Source organism: Barbus barbus (assembly GCF_936440315.1).
Source record: "Barbus barbus genome assembly, chromosome: 41".
Lineage (NCBI taxonomy): Eukaryota > Metazoa > Chordata > Actinopteri > Cypriniformes > Cyprinidae > Barbus > Barbus barbus.
Window position 1 is genome coordinate 21,627,747 of NC_136719.1, and position 23,557 is coordinate 21,651,303.

Sequence of the window (23,557 nt, forward strand, 5' to 3'; positions counted from 1 at the left end):
GATGAGGTAAAAAGGAAAATAAAAGTTCTGAAAAGCGTTCGGCTGCCTTTCAAAATAAAAGTCTGACCTTAGACTGACGAAACTGGGCGAGCTGCTGTGATATTTTGTAAATTAAATGTTTGAAATAAGTAAAGCATTTGTATATCATTGTATGCAGTATGTCGCCGAATAATACTTTCATCAACAAATAACACATTCAAATCATAAATGTATTAATTTATTTATATAAAACATTAATTATACATAATGTGTAGCAGTCAGTAACTACAGGTACGTCTCAAAAACATTTTTTTAACTTATTTCAAACAGTGAAACTTTCATATATATTTTAGATTCATTACATGTAAAGTAAAACATTCCAAAAGTTTTTTTGTTTTCATTTTGATGATTAGAGCTTACAGCTCATGAAATTCAAAATCCAGTATCTCAAAATATTAGAATATTTCCTAAGATCAATCAAAAAAAAGGATTTGCAAAACAGAAAAGTTCAAGTTCTTTAAAGTATGTTCATTTATGCACTCAATACTTTGTCAGGGCTCCTTTAGCACAAACTCCAGCATCAGTGAGGAATGGCATGGAAGCGATCCGCCTGTGGCTCTGCTGAGGCACTATTGAGTCTTCAGCTCCTCTGTATTGTTGGATCAACCGTTTCTCATCTTTCTCTTGAAAATATACCATAGATTCTCTATGGGGTTCAGGTCAGGCATGTTGGCTGGCCAAACAAGCACAGTAATATCATGGTCAGCAAACCACTTGGAAGTGGTTTTGTCACTGTGGGCAAGTGCTAAAGTCCTGCTGGAAAAGGAAATCAGCATCTCCATAAAGCTTGTCAGCAGATGGAAGCATAAAGTGCTCCAAAATCTCCTGATAGATGGCTCCATTGACTCTGGACTTGATAAAACACAATGGACCAACACCAGCAGACGTTACAGCACCCCAAATCATCACTGACTGTGGAAACTTCACACTGGACTTCAAGCAGCTTGGGTTCTGTGCCTCTCCAGTCTTCCTCCAGACCTTGATTTCCAAATGAAATGCAACATTTAAATTTATCTGAAAAGAGGACTTTGGAGCACTGAGCAACAATCCCGGTCTTTTTCTCTTTAGCCCAGGTAAGACGCTTCTGACGTTGTCTCTGGTTCAGAAGTGGCTTGGTAGCCCTTTTCCTGAAGATGTCTGAACGTGGTGACTCTTGATGCACTGACTCCAGCTTCAGTCCACTCATTGTGAAGCTCTCCCAAGTGTTTGAATGAGCTTTGCTTGACAGTATTCTCAAGCTTGCGGTCATCCATGTTGCTTGTGCACCTTTTCCTACCCAAATTCTTCCTTCCAGTCAACTTTGCATTTAATATGCTTTGATACAGCACTCTGTAAACAGCCACCTCTTTCAGTAATGACCCTCTGTGACTGACGATCGTCTTCTGGACCATTGCCAGGTCAGCAGTCTTCCCCATTATTGTGGTTTCAAAGAACAAGAGAGACCCTGAATTTATACTGTAGAGATGGTCATTAATGAAACTCAAATATAAATATTCTAATATAATGAGATACTGGATTTTGACTTTCATGAGCTGTAAGCTCTAATCATCAAAATGAAAACAAAAAAACTTTTGAAATGTCTTACTTTACATGTTATGAATGTAAAATATATATGAAAGTTTCACTTTTTGAAATAAGTTACAAAAAAATGAAGTTTTTTCACGATATTCAAATTTTTTGAGATGTACCTGTACAGTGATTTTGGTCTAAACAACTGACCGAGTCATTCGTTCAGGAATCAGACTACACTGCTCGACCTGTGTTAATGAGTCACTATAAAGAACCGACTCACTGGAGTCATTTGTTCGGGAATCAGACTGTACTCGTCGCCATGCATGTTTATGATTCACAATAAAGAACCGACTCATTAGAGTCATTCGTTCTGGAGTCAGACTGTGTGTTTATGATTCACTGTAAAGAACCGGCTCATAAAAGTAATTCGTTAACTGGCATTAACGAATGGCAACCCTATATGTCTTTGAATTTAAGAACCAATTCACAAGGGGGAATCGGTTTATACTTGTAGTTTATTAAATTCACTATAAAGAACCAGTCCACAAACGAGTGATTCTTTTGGGAATCGACTACTGTTATCTCAACTACATGTTTTTTGATTCACTACAAAGAGCTGGCTCATATGACTGATTCATTCATCTAGAATAGTTGAAATGTCAAACTTAACTTTATTTGGACACCTGACTGTAAGGTAACTCTCAGTCCTTCTTTTGCAGACTCATTTTGTATTCAGCAGAAATACATGAAATTGTGTGGGGAAAATCATTACCTGATGCTTCACGTATGTAAATAACCCAGGTTAACATGCAGCAACATTGTCATTTTAATTTACAACTTTTTATGAACCCAAGAAAACCAGCAGATTTTTTGAGATATATTTATTTCCCACAACAAAAGGTCCAACTCAATGTTTTTGTATTTGTAACAAAATACCATCATTTTATGATATATTATCAATTTGCATCTAAAAAGACAATATACAATATCTGCATTTGAATTTGCAATGATTTATAGTGGCTGTACAGATCAAATATAAAGACTACACCAGCATAGTCATACAACACAGTACATTCATCGCTACAGCAACAGACAAAATCACTGCAGATTCTCCAAACACAACTTCCTTATTATTTCAACTGCTTTAAAAACAGAAAAAAATGATCAGCGCTGGATATGTTTCATAATAGAGGATATAAGTGATGCTTGTGTAATAGTATTGGGATGAAATGAAAAATGAGAAAGCATTCATGCATGATTTTTTGATTATATGTTTAACAGACATGAAACCACACATTGCAGATGTTTTGGCATTTAGTGCCTCATTAAGTGCCTTTTACTGGTATGGCTAAAAGAGGGAGAATACAAATGAAGAAAATTGACAAAACACTGGGGATAAGTCCAGCTGACCCCATAAAGATACAAAAATAGCATTAAATTCATTGCAAACATTCAACACGACCATAATAATCATTTAAAGTCATTCACACTCATCTTCATCACACTTATGATATCAGCTAGTCAAAGTGTCTTCTGCTCCAGCTTGATTGGTGTCCAAAGTCTAAATCTGAGCTTGATCTGTCACACTCTAGATTAAAAAATCAACATATTATAATTGATATAATATATAAATATATATATGTATATGTATGTATAAACACACATCTTTTTTTTTCTACATTTATTTTACAGATGCCTAATGGATATTATCTACCTGAAGGAGTGACGGAAGTGAACACTCCTCCGTTTCAGCTTCTCAGGATTGTGGGATGCCATATGGGAAAACTCACGGAAAATGTCCAGGTAGGTGGTGTCACCTAAAATGGGATCAAACACAGTTAATGTAACTGTACATATAACTCCTAAAATGCAGCTGTAATGTGAATGGAAGCTTTTGTATAAAATCGATATAAAAACATGGTAAATAGTTCTATGTTAGAAGCTTTATTAATGCAAAAGCAGGTCTCTGAATGCCAAAGTAAGGAGGTCCAGTCTATTACAATAACCGTGTTTTCAGCGAGTTTCAATGCACTTCAGAGATTTAGAGTTAGAATTAGAATTAAGGGACAGAAATAAAGCAACCCTATGAAAATGAGCCTTCTTGTGCCTTGTAGGGTCTTTGTACTGTCTGGGTAACCATGGTAACTACTGAAACTTTGAAAGGGACAAAGAGTGGGTTTGAACACTTTGCTAAACTGTGTGAATTTCTCATGCTTGATTTACAATGAGGAGACTGTCCCTGTATTCCCAGGATGGGTACTCATGCGTACCGACTAGTGTCTGCACAACAACCATTGAAAGAAGGAGAAAAGTTTGAGTTCTGTCGCATTCCTCTTTAAATAGAAGTTCTATTGAATTTCATAAACTTACAATGAAATGGTAAACCATTGCATTTTGAGTTATTTTACAAGGTAACCTATTTTCTTTTTAACCTAGAATATTCCTTTAAAAGTAGATTTGATTACAGTTAATGCAATTGAACTGACATCTCTTCAAATAAATATTAAAAATGCACTGTATACTTGATGATGATGATAATAATAATACACTATTGTTTAAAATTTTGGGGGACAGTAAGATTTTTTGAAAATTAATACTTTTATTCAATAAGGATGCAGTTGATCAAAGTGATGGTTTTCACAAAAATATAATGCAGCATAACTGATTTCAACATTGACAATAATAACAAATGTAAATCAATATATTAGAATGATTTCTGAATGTGACGCTGAAGACTGGAGGAATGATGCTTTACATCATGAATAAATTACATTTTAAAATATATTCAAATAGAAAACAAGCTATTTTAAATTGTAATAATATTTCACAATATTACTTATTTTCTGCATTTTTTTAATCAAATAAATGCAGCCTTGCATGGGCATAAGAGACTTTAAAAAAACATTAAATTATTTTTACCAACCCTCAAACTTTTGAACAGTAGGGTATGTTTTTATTATATATTTAATATATAATATATAACTTTAACCCTCGTGTTCTGGGGTTTGATTCAGTCAGAGGAACATTTTAACCAAGATTATCAGAGTCTCTATGATCCCAAACACAAGAACAGAAGGTTAAAGGGTTAAAAAAATCTTCATATTAGATCTCAAAAGAAAAACAGAACTTACTTACAGCAGCAAAATCAGTAAGTTGAGTTAATGCAGATGGTTATATAATACTGCAAACTAACACAGCAAAGCACTACAGAGAAGAAAGAGGCAGGAGAACTGAAGGCAAGCACAAGCAGTTAGTACTTCAGTCACATTTCATTTATTGTCATGATTCTTTTCTGTTTAGGAGGAGAGAACCGATAAAAGGGTAGAAACGAAGAGCAAAAAGAAAAACAGAAGTTGCAGAGTTTCTAATTTACAGCAGAAAGTTCAGTTATACAATATTCAGACATATTTTACAAATGACACCAACATGAAAAGAAAAGCAGAAATATGAAAGCAAGCAATAAAAGAGGTTATGTGCTACAGCCACCATCTCGAACACATCTGGTTATACAGTCTTTTTTTTTTTTTTAATATTGGTGCCCCCTTTGGCTGATTTGTTCACAAAATTTCATTTATTTGTCACTTCGGGAGTCATTTGATATTTACAAAAAAAAAAATTCATGTTAAACAGAAAGTGCTACGATTTCATTGGCCAGCGAGACACAGACGACACACCAACCAATGACCTTTCACCCCAAACATGTCGGGGGGAAATTTTACAGTACTCTAGCCTGTTCACAAACTACAGACAACACATTTATAGATTAATTTTCTCTCAAAAAGTGTGGTTTTTGATTGTGGACTTTGGTTGGGATCTAGAGTTAAAGACATCTGAGTCACAACATGAGAACATGTCTCATGAATATACCGTATTTATGACTCCCAGGAATTAATCCAGTGTATATGACATCACGTGTTAACTTGCTTACGATGTCATCCGATATTTAATATGTATATCATGGGAGTTCATCCTTTATCCTTAAGTGTTGGTGTAGTGTGACGTTGAGACTGTATTATGAGAATTCATTTACAAGCACAAATTCATAAAGAACAAAAAGCAGCAGGAAACCAAACAGACCAGAGCAATCAATGCACTGAAGACAACACAAGTTAACAATTAAAAATTAAACTGCTGCATCTAAAGTTTAGGTTTTGGGTCAGTATGATTTGTTTTTAAAGAAATTAATACTTTTAATCAGCGAGGATGCATTAAATTGATCGTAGGTGACAGTAACAGATATTTAGTATGTTAGAAAATATTTATTTTTTAAATAAATGCTGTTCTTTTAAACGTTCTACTATTCAAAGAATCTTGAAAAAAATGCATCAATGTTTCCACAAAAATAAAAAAATTTCCAACATAGATAATCACCAAATCAGGATATTAGAATGATTTCTGAAGCATCATGTGACACTGAAGACTGGAGTAATGATGCTGAAAATTCAGCTTTGCATCACAGGAATAAATTACGTGTTAAAATATATTAAAATACAAAACAGTTATATTATACTGTAATAATATTTCATCTTTACTGTATTTTTGATCAAATAAATGCAGCCTTGATGAGCATAAGCGACTTTACATTACAAAACCGAACTGACCCCAAACATTTAAACGGTAATTGTTGATTTTAACACCCAGTAAATGAACTGGCCTTTTTGTTTTTGGATTCTCAACCGGAGTTTCGTTGTGAACTGTAAAATTCACAAGTATATTAAGTTACAAAAATACAATCTGTTACCACAGTACAAAAACAAAATCATGTCGTATCGTTGCACTATTGCTCTGGGCGGTACTCAAGAAAAGCATAAAAATCCAGTTTGAGGCATTTTCTACACCATCATCCAAAAAAAGTGACCAAAAACGACAGTGGAGTTAAGAAAAAGTGCATAACAGTGGCGTTTCAGTTGACAAAAATCACAATTTCAGTTAGTAGATTAGACATTTTATACATTTATGACATAAATCACAGTTTTTGAACCCATTCTCCCTCATGCGTTTGCAAGCACAAAACACAGTTTTAAGCACCTGATCCCCATTTAAACCAAGTGTACAAAAATGCCGCTAGAAGAACACTATTAGAATAGATGGACAGCTGCCTAACATACTGTATTATACTGTTTGAAGTGTAAGTGAAGAGTGAAAGTGCAGCCTGGCGTGTGTATAGAAGCTAACGCTGAAGGTTAGTTCATCAAACGGTTTAGATACACTAATAAGGGCTCTGTAAGATCAGCGAGTGCAATAGTCTGTGTAATCGGTATTTGGACAATACCACCACAACTACCTCAATCCCAGGTAACCTTCATTATATAAAAACTGTCTTGAAATGAGTAGCACCACTGTTCGCTAGGCCAAAATATGGTAGCCAGTCAATCGTGTGACTAATCTGCAGCATGTGAAGTGGTCAAGCTAGGTAACCAGATCTGGGACATGGTTACCCTAACCAGTTTGAGAAAAGTTAGGTTAAACTTGACTGGAAGTTCACCTAATCAACCACCTTGGTTCAACTCTGACCAGATAGCAACCATTTAAAACCACCTGAAGCTGGAATTCCCAGCAAGACTGGCCCATCTTTACAGATAAACACATAAATACTTGGCAGTTCTTAGAGGGAATTATGGGAAAAAGCGCTACACTCTCTAGCACTCGGCTATGTTGAGACAGATAAACTCTTGGATGCATTTCTTATACTGCTGCTCTGTGGGACTGCTGCTAGAATATTGACCTGGCTGACCGAACGGACCCTCCGACTCGCGCATCTCCTCATTCATACGTGCTAGACGTAACCTGTCGAGAGAGAAAAGAAACAAAGAGAGGTTTTATTTGGAATCAAACTTTGTCCAATTTCTTATATACACTACCATTCAAAAGTATGAGGTCAGTAAGATTTTTCATGTTTTTGAAAGTCTCTTTTACTCACCAAGGCTGCATTTATTTGATCAAAAATACAGTAAAAACAATAATATTGTGAAATATTATTACAATTTAAAATAACTCTTTTATATTTGAATATGTTTTAAAATGTAATTGATTCCTGTGATGTAAAGCTAAATTTTCAGCATCATTACTCCAGTCTTTAGTGTCTGATATGCTGATTTGCTGTAATGCTGCTAAATATATTTGATGGAAATGTTATGTTTTTTTCAGGATTACTTGATTATAAAGTTCAAAATTACAGCATTTATTTGACAGTCTAACCAAATAAAAACGTTTGATCAATATAGTGCATCCTTGCTGAATAATAGGACTAATTTCTTTGATAAAACAATCTTTCTGACTCCAAACCTTTGAATGATAGTGTAAATATTCTCTGGGTAAAACTTACAGAAACAAATACACATGCATAGGAATTTTTTAAACTTACAGAGTAACTATGTCAGCGTTAGCGGCTTGAACCGCTATGCTCAGTGGGTCCTGGCCATCCTCATCACCATCGTTCTGGGTCGCTCCTCGTTTCAGGAATAAACACACTTGACTGGAAACACATGATAAAGAAAATACAGTTGTAGAAAAGCTTCAATTTAATTTGATGCAAAGCTGCATACACAGGAACAGACCTGCTAAAATGCTACAGCAACTGAAAATTTATAAATACCAGAAGTATCATTGTGTTACCATGTTTTTTGGACATCTTATCATGATTTCACCATTTTTGTTTTATTGGGTATGCATCGTCAACATGTTCAATGGACATATACCAATGCAAAACCATGGTATTCTTTCAAATGTCTTGGAGTACCTTGTAAACAACACAGTACATAAATATAATAAATATTCAGTATTACAATATATAATAAATGTATGACAAGTCCTCCTGGGAAGTTTGTATTTTTTTAGTTGGGAGGTTGTAATTACAACATCGGGTGCATTCAAATGCAAGATGAAGTACTATTTCTGCATGAAGTTCAACTATATATTTTTTAAATCAATATTTCTCATTGGCACCCCCACAACCCAGAAACTCTGGGCTTAAGAGAATCCAGTTTCCTGCTCGTAATTATGACTTTGTGGTGACATTCATGTTCTTTCAACTTTTAAAATCTCTTTCGGACATTACAATGCACCAAAAGACAGCAAAAGGCATTTGAAAATCTGTTTTATTAGAGTTACTCAGAGTTACTAAGCATGCACTTACCCAGTGTGACCTAAATATGTGGCGTGATGCAGCGGGCCTCTTCCCCTGTGATCTCTTTGGTTGACATCTGCACCATTTTGGAGCAGAAACTCACAGGCTATCAAGGAACCCTGAATGTTGAAAACCAGAGGATTAAAGCTTTACTACCACAAAATGGCATATGGTTATTATTTTAAATGTCATTAAAATGAGCTGGAATTTACCGTCACTTCTTATCTAGGTTACTGTTAATATGTGCATGTGCAATGCATCTGAATATTTTTGTAATGACTCACTCCAATCACAGCCTGAATAAGGGGGCTTTTCCCCTCGTCCTCTTCATTCACTGAGTTGACGTCAGCTCCATGTGCCAGAGCTTCAGCCATGACGGGCAGATTTCGTGCCTGACAGGCCTTATAGAGTAACGCTCCGGGATCAAGTTCTCTCAGATCCTCTGGATCTGATGCCTCCGGCTCTAATTCAGCCTCATTACTGGAGTCTTCAGAAACCTCACACTCTGAATTACAAAAACACATGGAACACATGATCCATCTGCTTCAACAGTCAGTATGGAAAACGAACACTTGGTTAACACCGTCAAGTCACACAGTGGTTCACTCACCCTCCTCTGTGACACTGTCCACCACAGACTCAAAGACCAAGACGTCAGTGCTGCCGTGAGTACTGCCACCTAACCCACTGTCACTGCTCAGACCTGCGGGACCAACACAAGCCCACCACAGGCACATTACACTCTAGGGCGTCAATACCAGCTGATGTGCATTGACAGCAAACATGATGAAACTATGTGTCACAGCTACACAACTATATGAAACTGCGCAAAAAAAACAAAGCAACAAAGCAGAAAATACAAAAGAAAAGCATAAAATAAAGCAAAAATCAAAACAAAAAACTAAGGAAAATGCAAAGCAAAACAAGTAAACTACAAATAAAGCAAAAAAAACTAAACAGTAGATAAAAAACAAATCTAAACAAAATAACACTAAACAAAAGTAAACAAAACTACAAAAGTAAACAAAAACAAAGCAAAACATGTAAACGAAGTAAATTAAAATAAAGCAATCTCACAAAAGTAAACAAATAGAAAAAGCAAGGTAAAACAAAAACCAAAATCAAAACAAAACGCATAAAAACAAAAGCAAATGCAAGGCAAAACAAAAAACTAAACCCCAAACCAAACAAAAACAACAAATGTAAACAAAAAACAAAAGCAATGCAAAATGCAAAGCAAAACAAAGCAAAAAAACAACAACACCAAAAGTATACAATAACAAAGCTAATTAAAACAAAGCAAAACCACAAAAGTAAAGAAAAAACAAAGGCAAAACACAAGGCAAAACAAAAAAAACAAACAACGACAAAAAAAAAAAAAAAAAAAAAAAAAAAAAAAAACAGTACAACAAAAGTATATTTTAAAAAAACAAAGCAATTAAACCAAGTGTGGAAGCAATCATTTTTTTTGCCAGAATATAATACTTACTGCGAGGCCCTGAACCAGTGTCAAAATATGAAAATAGGGTGTCCAACTCATCCGGGCAAAAGAGGGAATCCCGTCTGAACTTTCTCTCCAGAGCAGCAGTTGCTTAAAGTTGGGGGAAAAAAGAGGAAAAGTCACTTTTTTAAAACTTTAACCATTTAACACATCTATTACAGCAATTCATACAATACCATTGTATTATAAGCACAGTAAAGCCCAAAAACGTTCTTGCACAGTTGATTAAAAAACATTATTGACTACCTGAGGAAAGGGTTGCAGGGGACGCACTGCCCGGCTCCTGTCTGAATTTGCGGTGTGTTTTGGGGACGGTGGTGGCGCTGTTATGTCTCCTGCATTTCCTGGGGTTCCATCGCCGCTCAGATTTTCTCCCGCCATTGACCAGAACTTCACCCGTCCTCATCTTCTTAAGGAACTTCTTCTCAACATACTTCGCTTTGATCCAGGCCTCCTTTTCTTGCCTTAAAAATGAAGGCAGCAATTAAGCCCCCGACATTCAGATCCACAGAAAAAGAGCCACTTGTGTCCATGTCCCTCATCACTCACCTGGAGCTGCTGGGTCCCGGTTTCTTCAGGCCCTGCTCTTCACAGCTGCCTTCATAGATGTGGTTGATGATACTGTTTCCTAGTTCACACATCAGCTGCATTGCAACAGAACACAGGGCAGTTATTGTCAGATCATGTTTGCTCATGTCACAGTGAAAGGTCATCCAAGAGAGATTAGGTGGAAAACAATTTTTTTAAAGTTTGAGTAGACCTTTAGTAACTCTGGTTCCCATGAGTCCAGGGTGAGAGAACGGACCTTTGAACAATGTACTCCCAAACTCCTGTGAAAAGATGGAAAAACTTTAGTCAAAAAATGTATTTTGTTGGTTTGTTGTACAACACAAATGCACAATTCCGTATTACTTTCAAAATGTTTCATTATTGGATAAAAATCTCAAGTACATTTCTCTCATCTTTTAATTTGTGATATTTTGGGATTGTTTTCTCCACAAATTATACGTGCAATGCAGCTGACATAATGCAAAATTAATGTACACACAACCTTAAAAATACATTTGCAACCATTTCGACTGCAAAACAACTTTATTAAAATTCATAACAACAATCATTACCATCATCGTAGTTATTTAGCTAACTTTATTTATGCAAAAAACAGTTCAACAACCACAACAATGACAATAATAATAGTAATTTTAGTATACTAGAATAATTATTATTATAACAAATGTCATTAATGATGATGATATGATGGTTGTTATTATTATTCATTGTTATTAACATTATTAAAAATCTTTTGCATAAATAAAACTGCATTAATAAGAGTGATGATAATAACAACGCTTATTGTTATTATTAATTATTATGAATATTTACCTTTTTTTTTTTACAAAGGAGGAAAAAAATATTTATCAAAAACCAACAATATTTGTAATATGCAATGCCAGATTTATCAGACAAATCAATTAGAAATTAGAATTTTGAATAAGTTTGATTGTAGGAGTCATGCTTGGTTATGCTTGTTGTTATTATTCATTGTACTACTTATTAAACATTTTTGCATAAATACAATTGCATAAATAAAGATAATGATGGATGTTATTTTTATAATTCTTATTTATTAAATAATTTTGCATATATAAAATTCCATTAATAATGATAATGGGGATGATAATGATGGTTATTCATTTTTCTTGTAGTCAAATGATTTTCTATATATAATTTTTTTGCATACTGGATCTGTTAGAGAACACAAATACACAAACAAAAATAAACCGTATTCTATCAGCCATCAAACAGCAGCATCAGTCAATCTCTGATTGTAAACTTGAGAAAAGTTTCTGATCTGAGCTCCAAGTGTTTCAAACTTCCACCATTCAATAACAATTCAAGCAAGATGTTTCCCACTCAAGCTGAGGAGAGCAGCACTGACATCACTAGACAACACTGTCATGTAAATGTGCATTCTGCCCACTAGATCAGCACGTTTCTAGGCAACCTATTTAGAACGGGTGAGGACTGTGTGATTGTGAGCCACAGCGTCTGGAGCAAAACACTCCTGTGAGCTCAGTGTAAGAGGTGTGGCGTCAGGAAGAGTAGGAATATTCAAAAGGTAGTCCAGACGCGGCTGACTGCATTAACAGCCAGCATGTCTCGTGTTTCGAAACAGAATCTGACATTCAGTAGGTCAAAAGGTTATCATATCTCATAAACTCCTATGTTCAAAGTTCAAGTAAGAGTGGAAAACGGTACTACGGTAACGGTAGTACAAAATGGTATACTACTGTTTTAAATTTAGATTTCAAATTCAATATCGATTTTAGAACTGTTGAAATTATTTACTGTATGTAATGCAAGTACTTTATAAGTAACTGTAATTAAATTCAAAATACCTAAAAATGAACAGTAATCCCTTACTTTATTTTTTCAGTGGATAAGTAATTTAATTACAGTAACGCGTTACACCCAACACTGGTTGTAAAGTCGTGACTGTCATGTTAGTCTGATGGGACCAAACTTCCTCTGTAAGTGATTTTAAAACATAAGACAGTACCCAGATCTGAAGACTACAATAAGATTTCACTTCTACTGTTAATACAATTTTGGTATGCTACTATGAGATGGATAGCCTAAATGTTATATAATTCAGATGGGCTACCTGTTATTTTTATGGTATATCAATATAAAAGTGTATATTTTTAAATGTCATTGTTGGTACATTTTACCAGTATTTACCATACTTTCAAAACAAAAATTAAAATAGGAAATATATGCAATATGACAATAATTTAAGAAAAGTGTTTTACAGAGAAAAAACAAAAACAAGATTTGGTTTTCAAAAGTCTTTTTCCAAAAGGTTCATCTGGAAAAAAGGGGATCGTCTTATATTCGGGTCAATACGGTAAGTATACACAACATCATAATTTATGCAAAACTGTTTTGCAATGGGAATGTATGTATATAATAATAATAATTAGTAACAAAGTTAAAAAAGAAAAAATAGTATTAAATATTATTACTATTACTAATATTATTCAACAATTTAATAATAATCATAATAACAACATATACTGAAATATTTATTATTATTATTAGATTATTCTTCTATTTCCCTTACAAAACAATTTTGCACAAATTTCTAACAATTAATATTATTGCCATTAATATTATTATTATTCAACCATTTCATAATAAAATAGAAACAAATATTTAATAACAAAAATAAAATAAATGTATTTATTATTATACTTATTAAAAATAAAATTATTATTATTATTATAACAGCATAAATATTATTATTAGAATATTATTATTCTACCATTTTTCCTGCACAACAATTTTGCATGATTTTATAATAACACTAATAATCATTTTGATCAATATTATTAACCATTTAATAGTATTATTATTGTTATTAGGTTATTATAATTCTACTATTTCTATTGTAAAACAATTTAGCATAAATTGGTAATCATCCATTGCAAAACTATTTTTCAGAAATTGCTAATAATAATAAATTTTGTATTATTATTATTGTGGTTATTATTATTATGTTCATGTCTTTATATTCATCACTGTGTGTCTGGAGGAAAGTAAGCGCAGTCGCTGACCTTCTCTCTTGTCCTGAGAGCCCTATGGTCGCTGGCTTGCCTCTGACTAATGAGAGAATCAAATCTGACCTAATCCAATTAGGAAACCCGACTGAGCAACACAACGTGTTTACTGTGGCTGGTCACGGGACAAACTCAACTCACAGACCTCACAGACCTTTTCTTTTGGTGTAATGGATCATGATTACGATCTCTTCCATGCCTTACCTGTGAATGCCGGAGCACTCGATGCAGAGCAAGACGCCCAGATTGATGCTGGCCCAGCGTGGGTCGGCCTGCCCACAGTCACAGCACTGCTGGTTTCCCGGCAGACACAGGATACGCTGCAGAATGATCTCACCCCTGCCGCTGCGCTCTCGGGGCTCATTTGCTGAATCTATACTGCTGATGGAGGGAGAAGCGGTTCGGTCCAAACGCTGCAGACAGACACACAAATCAGCACATTATTAGGATTTATTTGGGGGAAAATAGAACATATAAGCTATAACAGAACATATTAGTAGCAACAATTATGACAGACTTACTGATTCAACTGTGCTCATCAAATTATCCTTATTTAGTTATATTTTTAGAATGTTTTTAATTTTTGGATTTTTCAGTTACTTGAATCAGAACTTTCACACTATAGAACTGTTACAATAGAATGAACTGTTATCTATACTTTTCATTATTGGATGAAATATTAAGTATGCATGAATTGTAATAATAGTAGTAACAGTAATAATAATACTTATCATTATTATAATACAAAATATTATTATTGTCTGTTGTCTTTAGCAAAACAATTTTGCATAAAATTGCATAATAATGATAACGTTTTTATTATTGTTAGAATTAGTAACAGTAATAATAACAACAACAATTAATATTATCAATATTCTTTTAAAAATATTATTTTTATTTAAGCCTAATGATTATTATTTTAAGGAATTAGTTCAAAAACTCAATCAATTGTTTATTTGTAAATCATTCTGTAATGTTTTATTAATAAAATTGAAATTAATTAAACATAATATATATTTCAATGATTTTTTACTGTATTTTATTTGCACTTTGAATCTACCTGACACTAGTGAGAAATGTTTGCACTGGAAAAAATACACTCTTACAAGCCAGTTCTATCAAATATCATAAGGTAAAAAAAACATAGGGATATTACACAGGTTTATTTGAGTTTAGATTATCTTTGTTACTGTTTTCTTTAGGTTTTCTTTAGGTTTAGATCCAACCAATGCTCATCCTTTGTTATAGTGATTTAGCACGTAAACTGTACAAACCTCAATGTAATAATTGTCTGGACTCTCTCTGTACGCCGAGGCGATGCTGGCTTGAACCGCCTGGATCCAGGCCTGCCGGAGTTTCTCTGACTCCGCCTGTAGCATACAGCTCCTACAATACACATCCATACAACACAATTACTACTAGTTATACAGCTCCAAGAGTCTTTTTATACTGTAATCTAAAGTTTGAGCTTTACTCACTTGGTGGGCGACACGACTTCAAAACAGAACCTCCTCTCGATGTCCTCGCAAGGTTTGACAGAACAGAGTCTCAAGTCCTCCACAACAATTGTCAGCGAATCCTATGGAGGAGAAGACGCTTCAGTAAGGCTGTAAATGTGCTGACTTGAAGAAAAGCGCTCTAAATGAACCTGTTTCACTCTGAAGTGCATTAAACAGTATTGTGTCACAGTAATTTAAGCAGATTGCCTGAGCAAGCATTTCGACGGAAATAAATGGACGTTCTCCAAACAGATGAAGAGCAGGCAGTGCTGTGTTCATGCATTGATTTGTCAGGGAACGAGTTTGTTATCTTTAAAAAGACTGAGTGCTCTGGAGATATGATGCCTGGCTAAACTACAACTGCTGTATCTAACAGCTCAGTGACCTGTGAGGTGAAGATTCACCAACATTGATTGTGAGCTGAAGAATTCTGCTGATGCATGTTGTTGACACGAACTCAGTACATTTTCTCTAGGTACTGTATAATGAAGCTGCTCGTTAAAATCAAAGACAGACTACTTAACCCGTCTAAACCGCTGTGTCCACTTACTAAATGCTGATTTGAACTCACCTTTAGTTTCTTCTGATACACCAGCTGGCTGTTTTGGATAGAAAACCAGCGCCTGAAGCAATACAGGGATATAAGAGACAAGGAATTAGTTATATAATATATCTATATATATATATTATTGCTGTCAATCGATTAAAAAAATGTTTTTTCTGAAATGTGATATTTATCATGATTAATCCCCCCCAAAATTAAACTTTTTAAATATACTTTTATATTGCAATAATTTCACATTTAATCTTCAAATTAATGTAGAAACAACATAAAGACGGTATATTTTTAATATTTGATTAATGGCATCTTTTATTTTATGAATGCAGGCCAGTATCACTGATACCAATACTGATTTCTCTATAAAATTGTTCTTTTTTCCCTAATATTTAACCATTGACTGTAGCCATTCAACATTACAGTATAATTGAGAGCTATCAATTTGAATATTGACTACACTTTATTAAAATAACTTCTAATTTAAGTGAACTTTAAACAATCTTCACATACACCCATTATAACCAATGTCATATTTAGCTATCTGTGCCCTTCAGCAAGTTAGGAAACATACAGAAATTGAATAAAGTTATCAAACACTAAATTCTAAATTAAATATAGATGAATCCTTAAAGCTATAAAAGTGATTGATTTCCTGTTTTTTTCTCTTGTTCTTTGAAGAACAGACATCGCAGCAGCTGGGTTAATAGCTTATTTTGAGTGCTGTTTCTTTAAGAGCTGCTGCTGCTGAACATGACGTGGATCTGACATCATATTCACTCTCAACTCTCTTTACCTTTTCTGACCCACTTCAGGTCTTAAAGTCTCTATTAATGAGCTTACGAGTTGAATCGGGCGTGTTAGATGAGGGAGACAGTGCTCTAGGACAGTTGCTTTGAAAACCATTTCTAGTGAGACAGTTTCAGAGACATGTTCTTAAATGTGACTCATATATATCATATAATAGATGCATGCACAGTTTTAAGGCAGCTTTAATCACCTTCATGACTTAACTGACCACAACATTGCATGCATATCGTTTATTTCGCGCTTTGATATGAAATGATAAAGGCTACAGCGCGCACCGGCGCCTTTGTGCGTGTAATTGAAGAGTCTGAAACGTCTCCTGTATGTGGTCATAAAGACTTTCTATGACTAAATAAATGCACTTCTTAGCCAGAAAAAAAAGACAGAGGCAGCAGTTGTGAGTGGGGTGGCCAACAGTATATATATATATATATATATATATATATATATATATATATATATATATATATATATATATATATATATATATATACACACACACTATAACTCAAAAGTTTGGGATCAGTAAGATTTTTTAAGGGAGTCTCTTCTGCTCAAGGCTGTATTTATTTGATCAAAAGTACAGAACAAACTGTAATAGTGAAATCTTATTGCAATTTCTAATATTGGTTTCCTATTTTAATATACTTTAAAATAGAATTTATTTCTGTGATGCAGCGCTAAATTTTCAGCATCATTACTCCAGTGTTCAGTGTCACATGATCCGTCAGAAATCATTCTAATATGCTGATTTATTATGAGTGTTGAAACTGTTGTGCTGCTTCATAGTATTTTTTGGAACCTGTGATACTTTTTTCTTTGATTCTTTGATGGATACAAAGTTAAAAAGAACAGCATTTGTTCAAAATAGAAATAGTTTCTAACAATATAAGTCTTTACTATGACATTTATCCATTTAACACATCCCTCATGAATAAAGTATTCATTTCTTAAAAAAAAAAAAAAGAAATAATTACTGACCCCAAACTTTTGAATAGCATTGTATATTGTAACACAAAATTTCTTTTTTAAATAAATGCTTTTCTTTTTAACTTTTTATTAATCAAAGGATCCTAAAAAAAATATAACAGGTCCCCGAAAAAATATGAAGCAGCACAACGTTTCCAACACTGATTATATATCAGCATATCAGAATGATTTCTGAAGGATCATGTGACACTGAAGACTGGAGAAATTATGCTGAAAATTCAGCTTCAATCACAGGAATAAATTACAATTTATTTTAAATTGCAATAATATTTCACAAAATAACATTTTTTTTCTGTATTTTTGATCAAATAGATACAGCCTTGATGAGCAGAAGAAACTCCCTTAAAAAACATAAAAAATCTTACTGATCCCAAACTTTTGAGCAGCAGTGTGTGTATATATATCTAACTATATATACCCTCTAAGACTAGACTTCTCTATTCTTTTTCTTTTCTATCTACTTGTTTTCTTTTTATTTAGTATAAAAAATCCATAAGTCATTTCTTCAGTTTTTACTTATTACCTTTATTGTCATCCAAGTCAAAGTTAATCTGTAAAAAAAGCTATTTAAATAATTCCATAACACAATTGTTTAATTAATAATAATTGAAATAAATAATATTAATAATAACAATAAAAAAAAATTAATAACACTGTTAATTACAATATTAAAGATTTTTTATGGATATTGATATTGGATATTCATGCTCACTTCCTCAAATTTAACTTTTTTATATTACTTTTACTGTCATAAAGTTACTGTCACACTTTTACTGTTTTTACTGACTTTAATATAATTTAAAAAAATTATAAGAATAATAAATAATTTAATGACACTGTTGATTGTAATCAAGTCTCAAAAATATGATTTTTTCTTACCATACTTTAAATGTTATAATGGCAAAATTCACTTGAAGAATTTAAAATGACTTTTTAATTTTTAATTTATCTAGACAAAATACCATACAATGTAAAGAATCTAGAACACTAAAATAATATCAGTATCAACCTGAATTTTTGTGCAAAATATCAGTCCTACCCTAAATAATTCAGATTTTTTTATTTGCATATTGTTGCATTCCTGACCTAGTTGCATGCCTGATTAAAAGCAAACCAGGAATATTCAGATTCATGATCAAGCTATATGGGATTTACTATGGCAGATACATTTTAATGAGCAAATTTCATTAATTCAATTACATCCAAAAAATAATATCTATGTATGTAATTGCATTTGGGTCCACCAAGCTCTGAATATCTGCCGTTTATATATCTGCCGTTTTAATTATAACCAAATTCAACCTACCTATTCCATGTTTTGAAGGCATTACTGGCCCTTTTAAACAGATAGCCGTCCATCACCAATCCGTTGGGCGCATCCACATTAAACTCCAACTTTGGGTCGTCATACGCAAAGTCCTCAATGACAAAACAATAGTGGAGCGTTAGAACAACAGACAAAAATCAACTGACGGCCATATACATGAAATAAGCCTAAACCACCAATGCAAAAAAATGCATTACATTCTGTCTGTGATAATGCTTCATTATTAAACAGGAGGCTGTAAGTGGAGCAGATGCACAAATTCATGCACAACACTTTCTCTCTATGTATCTACAACACACTAGGAGTGACTCATCCAACGCTCTCAGATGTCCCACCAGAGCTTTTTGACGATGACGGAAGCGGTTGCGTAAGCATCTGAGCATATCCAACCGATTACCACCGAAGAGCTTCACATATTCACACTCACCACTCACAATAATGGCCCTCTTCCTGTTTCAGCAGCACACTCAATGCTCTCAGCCCTGAATCATCACAGGAGATCCTTATGGCAACAACCTCCTCCGCTCAGGTCACTGATATTGATTATCTCAGAGTGGAGTAATGACACACTGTCAGCCGAGCTAACACTTTAGCCATCACATGTGATTAATGCTATACCATTATAGACTCAACAAGACGTCGAAAGCTCCAGGCGGAAGTGATTCCAGGAGAAAGACTTTAATAAAAGTTCAACAAAGAGCAAAATGAAAGGTCTTCTGAGAAAAACAGCCCCTAATGTCTCCTCTAGAGTTTCAGAAAAGATCTCAACCGCCTAAATCTGTGCTCAGATTTACTAAAAAACCAAAGTATGCAATTAAATGTCAGAGATCTTAATATGAATTCCTTTTAAATTCCTCTGATACTAAATGACATTAACTACTGGCCAAAAGTTGGGAATAATTCAGATTTTTTTTATGCTTTTGTCTCTTATTCTTAACTAGGTGGCATTTATTTGATCACAATTTGATGAAATTATTACAATTTAAAATAACTGTTTTCTTTTTAAATATATTTTTACATTTCATTTATTCCTGTGATGCAAATCTGAAATTTCAGCATTATTATTCCAGTCTTCAGTGTCACATGATCCTTCAGAAATCATTTTAATGCGCTGATTTGCTGCTCAAGTAACATTTCTGATTATCATCAATGTTGAAGACAGTTGTGCAGCTTAATAATTTTGTGGAAATCGCGATACTGTCCCATTCAAATGTTTGGGTTAAGTAAGATTAAAAGAGAGAGAGATTAATATTTTGATTCAGCAAATGATATATTAAATTGATAAAAAAATGACAGTAAAGTCATTTATGTTACAATGTCTATTTCAAATAAATTTTGCTCATTTAAATGTCCATTTATCGAAGAATCTTGAAAAAAATGCACCACAAAATTGGGTTCCACAAAATAATTTTACAGCAAAAACATTGAAAATCATAAGAATCATTATTAAATATAAAGCAACAAGAGAGAAATATGTAGAAAAGAGCAACTTTTGAGCTGTAAAAATAAATTTTTCAAAGTTGCAAATAAAGACTGAGTATATTTTAAAATAAAATATTATTTCAGTTTTTCTACTTTTAATCCCATGCGAAACTTGCTGTTTCTTTGTAATTAATAGTGAAATTTACCAGCAATTTCTGAGCAAAAATCTTTTGTCAGCATGTGTTGTAAACTGCACTGACGCCACACTGATTAGAGATCAAGAGTCATTCATCACGTCTTCAGAACTAGATCATTTCACAACCCAAACAAACATCCTTGAAAAGTCTCAGCCTTCAGCTTCCTATCTGTCTGTGGCGACATTGTCAAAACTTTCAAAGCGTTCTGGCCTCTCGTGAACCCTCTGAAGACCTCAAGATAAAGCTGCTTCAACACTTCAGCAGCAGGAATGGACCTTCTGCTCAAAGAGCTCTTTGAACACATACACTGCGCTCTTGCATCTTAAACGAGATTGCGCAACTTCATTCCATGTTCCCTGATTAAATACACGAGACACTGCTGTTTAATATAATCACGTAAGAAATAAAAGCACCACCCAGAATACACCAGTATCCACTTAGCAAACCCCCACAGCACTTCAGCATTTGCACATTTGCTTCAGAAAATGTAATGCTCTAGTCTTTTCTTCTGCTTAAACTGGTTGCGACAATAAGGCTTATTTATAGTCACTCATTTTACCCAAATCCTCAGCAGGGTGACTGTTCAAACATTCACATCCATTCACTTGTGCTTCCTTACAGCCAGAGACTAAATGCTTCACTCAAGTTCTGAATGCTACAGAAACACCCTCCCTTTCACTTGCTCTGCTGCTTTTCCAGGTTCCCACACACTTAAATACACATGGATGTAATATAACAGTACTATTATATTATATTATACTTAATATATGATATATGTAATATACTTTAACTCACACCCAATCTAACATATAGGACAGATTTTGAATATAAAAGAACATAATGATGCTTAACTGCAAAACTACTATAAACAAATATAAAATAAATGCATTCCATTATATTGTATGAATATTCAAAAGAAATGAGAGATTAATAGCTAAAAATCCCGAAAACTATTTTTAGGTTTTTTTTTCCCACTATATTCTATTTGGTTACAAAATCTAAAGAGAATAACCAACTGCATTAATGCACCAACTCACCAAAGTGGAGTCCAACCTGCCGAAGATCTTCATTCTTAAATGTTTTATGTATTTTAAAATCATTGCATCCCCAAGAAACAGCTGAGCTCAACTAAACGGGTGCGCAGCCCAATCGAGCATGCAGTCAATGCAGCGCTGTGAGTGAGTCACGCAGCCTGCCAGCCCTCACAGTCAGCCGGAGCTTCAGCAGAGTAGATCATGTGTGATTCCACCTGCCCACTGCTGCCCACTGCTGCCCGCTGCTGCCCGCTGCCTGAGATAAAGCTCATTACCATACAGCTGCCGGCCCACAGGAATCACCACGCAGCCACTTCTGATGAGACTTTATAGCTACTTTCTTTAATAATATTAAATACTATTATAACAAACAGCAAACAGATTATGTACAAGCAAAGAAATGTCATTAAACTATATTTAAATATAAAAAATAATATATAGGACAAATATATAAAAAATACGTAAAATATAAAACTTCAATACTAATAAATATTATAAACTGCAAACAGATTATGTACATGCAAATAGTTAGAAACGCTATTAAATTATATTGAAATATATAAAAAATGTTATATAAGAAAAGATATATAACAATATATAAAAATATATTAAATGTGTAAAAGTATAACAATTTATAAAGCATAAATAAAATAACTTTCTTAATATGAAATATGATAAACTGCAAACATGCAAATAGTTAGAAATAATATATATATATATAGCAAAAACATTATTATTTAATAAATCATTGATGTTCAGTTCATGACCCATCAAGCCTGTCACAACAAAAGTAAGCTTCATTTGACCTCCAGTGTAAAAATTATTCTCACTATCATTTAAAAGAGCAATTATCCAAAATACGAATGTTAGTCTTTAAAAAAATGTAATTAAAAAGCGGAATATTTCAATACCTGTCAGCTGTGGCGCAAGAATCTTCTGTGCAGCATCTCACAAAACATTGTAAGACTGCAGAAGACAAGCTGTGCTATTTTAAGAGCTGCCGATGACGTGTGTGCTCATAAAAAACATCGTCTGTTTCAACTACAAAGTCTATCAAAGTTTAAAGTATTCCAGTGGGATAAAAACACAGGATGAAATATTAAAACTCAAATTTAGGGCGCCATATTTGTAGTGAAGTGCTGTGAAGCTGTAAGAACTGCAGTTTGACTTGCTGGCCATCAATGGAGACTTCAAGAACGTCATGCTCACTTCATCTGATACTGTAAAAAATACCACCTCTATCTACTGTAATTACAGAAACACCATATAATTAATCAGCCTGTGAAACATCATTAATCTTCACACCACACACTCTCTTCCTTTAGAGATGACTGGCTGCGATCCTGCAGATCTTCAGCTGTAACTGACATGTAAATATCTTTGGTTTTGAAATAACACACAGACCTGATTTATGTTCATGAGTCAGCAGCAAGTGTGTCAAAACAATGATAACACCAGTAATGGTTTGATAATTATGCCAGAAAGACAATATAACTCACTGTGGAGCTACCAACTGTATTCAATCAGAACAAAATCAGTACAGAACATGTTGCTTCTGCTTATTTGAAATTGAGAACTCAGAACACCATAGAGACCACCTAGAAACCACTCAAAACGCCCTAGCAACTACTTAATCCAGAAAGAGACTTCAGTGTGGATTTTTTGACTTGGATCAGTAATCAACGACCTAGGAACCACTCAAACACCATAGCAACCATGCAAAACACCCTAGCAACCATTCAGAACACCATAGCAACCACTTAATCCAGAAAGAGACTTTAGTGTGGGATTTTTTGACTTGGACCAGTAAGCAACGACCTAGCAACCACTCAAACACCCTAGCAACCATGCAAAACACCCTAGCAACCATTCAGAACACCATAGCAACCACTTAGTTTAGAAAGATACTTTTAGGTGAGCTCTTTTG

At 33.9% G+C, this 23,557-nt stretch overlaps 1 protein-coding gene across 1 annotated transcript in view; it reads right to left on the minus strand.

The window, feature by feature from the left end:
• Positions 1-2,422: 2,422 nt before the first annotated feature.
• LOC306860432 (arf-GAP with coiled-coil, ANK repeat and PH domain-containing protein 3-like) overlaps positions 2,423-23,557 on the minus strand; it is a 76,375-nt gene continuing 55,240 nt past the window's right edge. The window contains exons 11-26 of the mRNA XM_079402150.1: positions 18,957-19,069; positions 15,869-15,920; positions 15,277-15,377; positions 15,073-15,184; positions 14,003-14,211; positions 10,939-11,008; positions 10,728-10,822; positions 10,425-10,642; positions 10,167-10,268; positions 9,288-9,380; positions 8,962-9,182; positions 8,687-8,796; positions 7,916-8,026; positions 7,277-7,338; positions 3,266-3,368; positions 2,423-3,139 (exon numbers count right to left, since the gene is read on the minus strand). Coding sequence (XP_079258276.1) covers positions 3,133-3,139; positions 3,266-3,368; positions 7,277-7,338; positions 7,916-8,026; positions 8,687-8,796; positions 8,962-9,182; positions 9,288-9,380; positions 10,167-10,268; positions 10,425-10,642; positions 10,728-10,822; positions 10,939-11,008; positions 14,003-14,211; positions 15,073-15,184; positions 15,277-15,377; positions 15,869-15,920; positions 18,957-19,069 — 1,779 coding nt within the window. The 3' untranslated portion in view covers positions 2,423-3,132. The remainder of the gene's footprint in view (positions 3,140-3,265; positions 3,369-7,276; positions 7,339-7,915; positions 8,027-8,686; positions 8,797-8,961; positions 9,183-9,287; positions 9,381-10,166; positions 10,269-10,424; positions 10,643-10,727; positions 10,823-10,938; positions 11,009-14,002; positions 14,212-15,072; positions 15,185-15,276; positions 15,378-15,868; positions 15,921-18,956; positions 19,070-23,557) is intronic.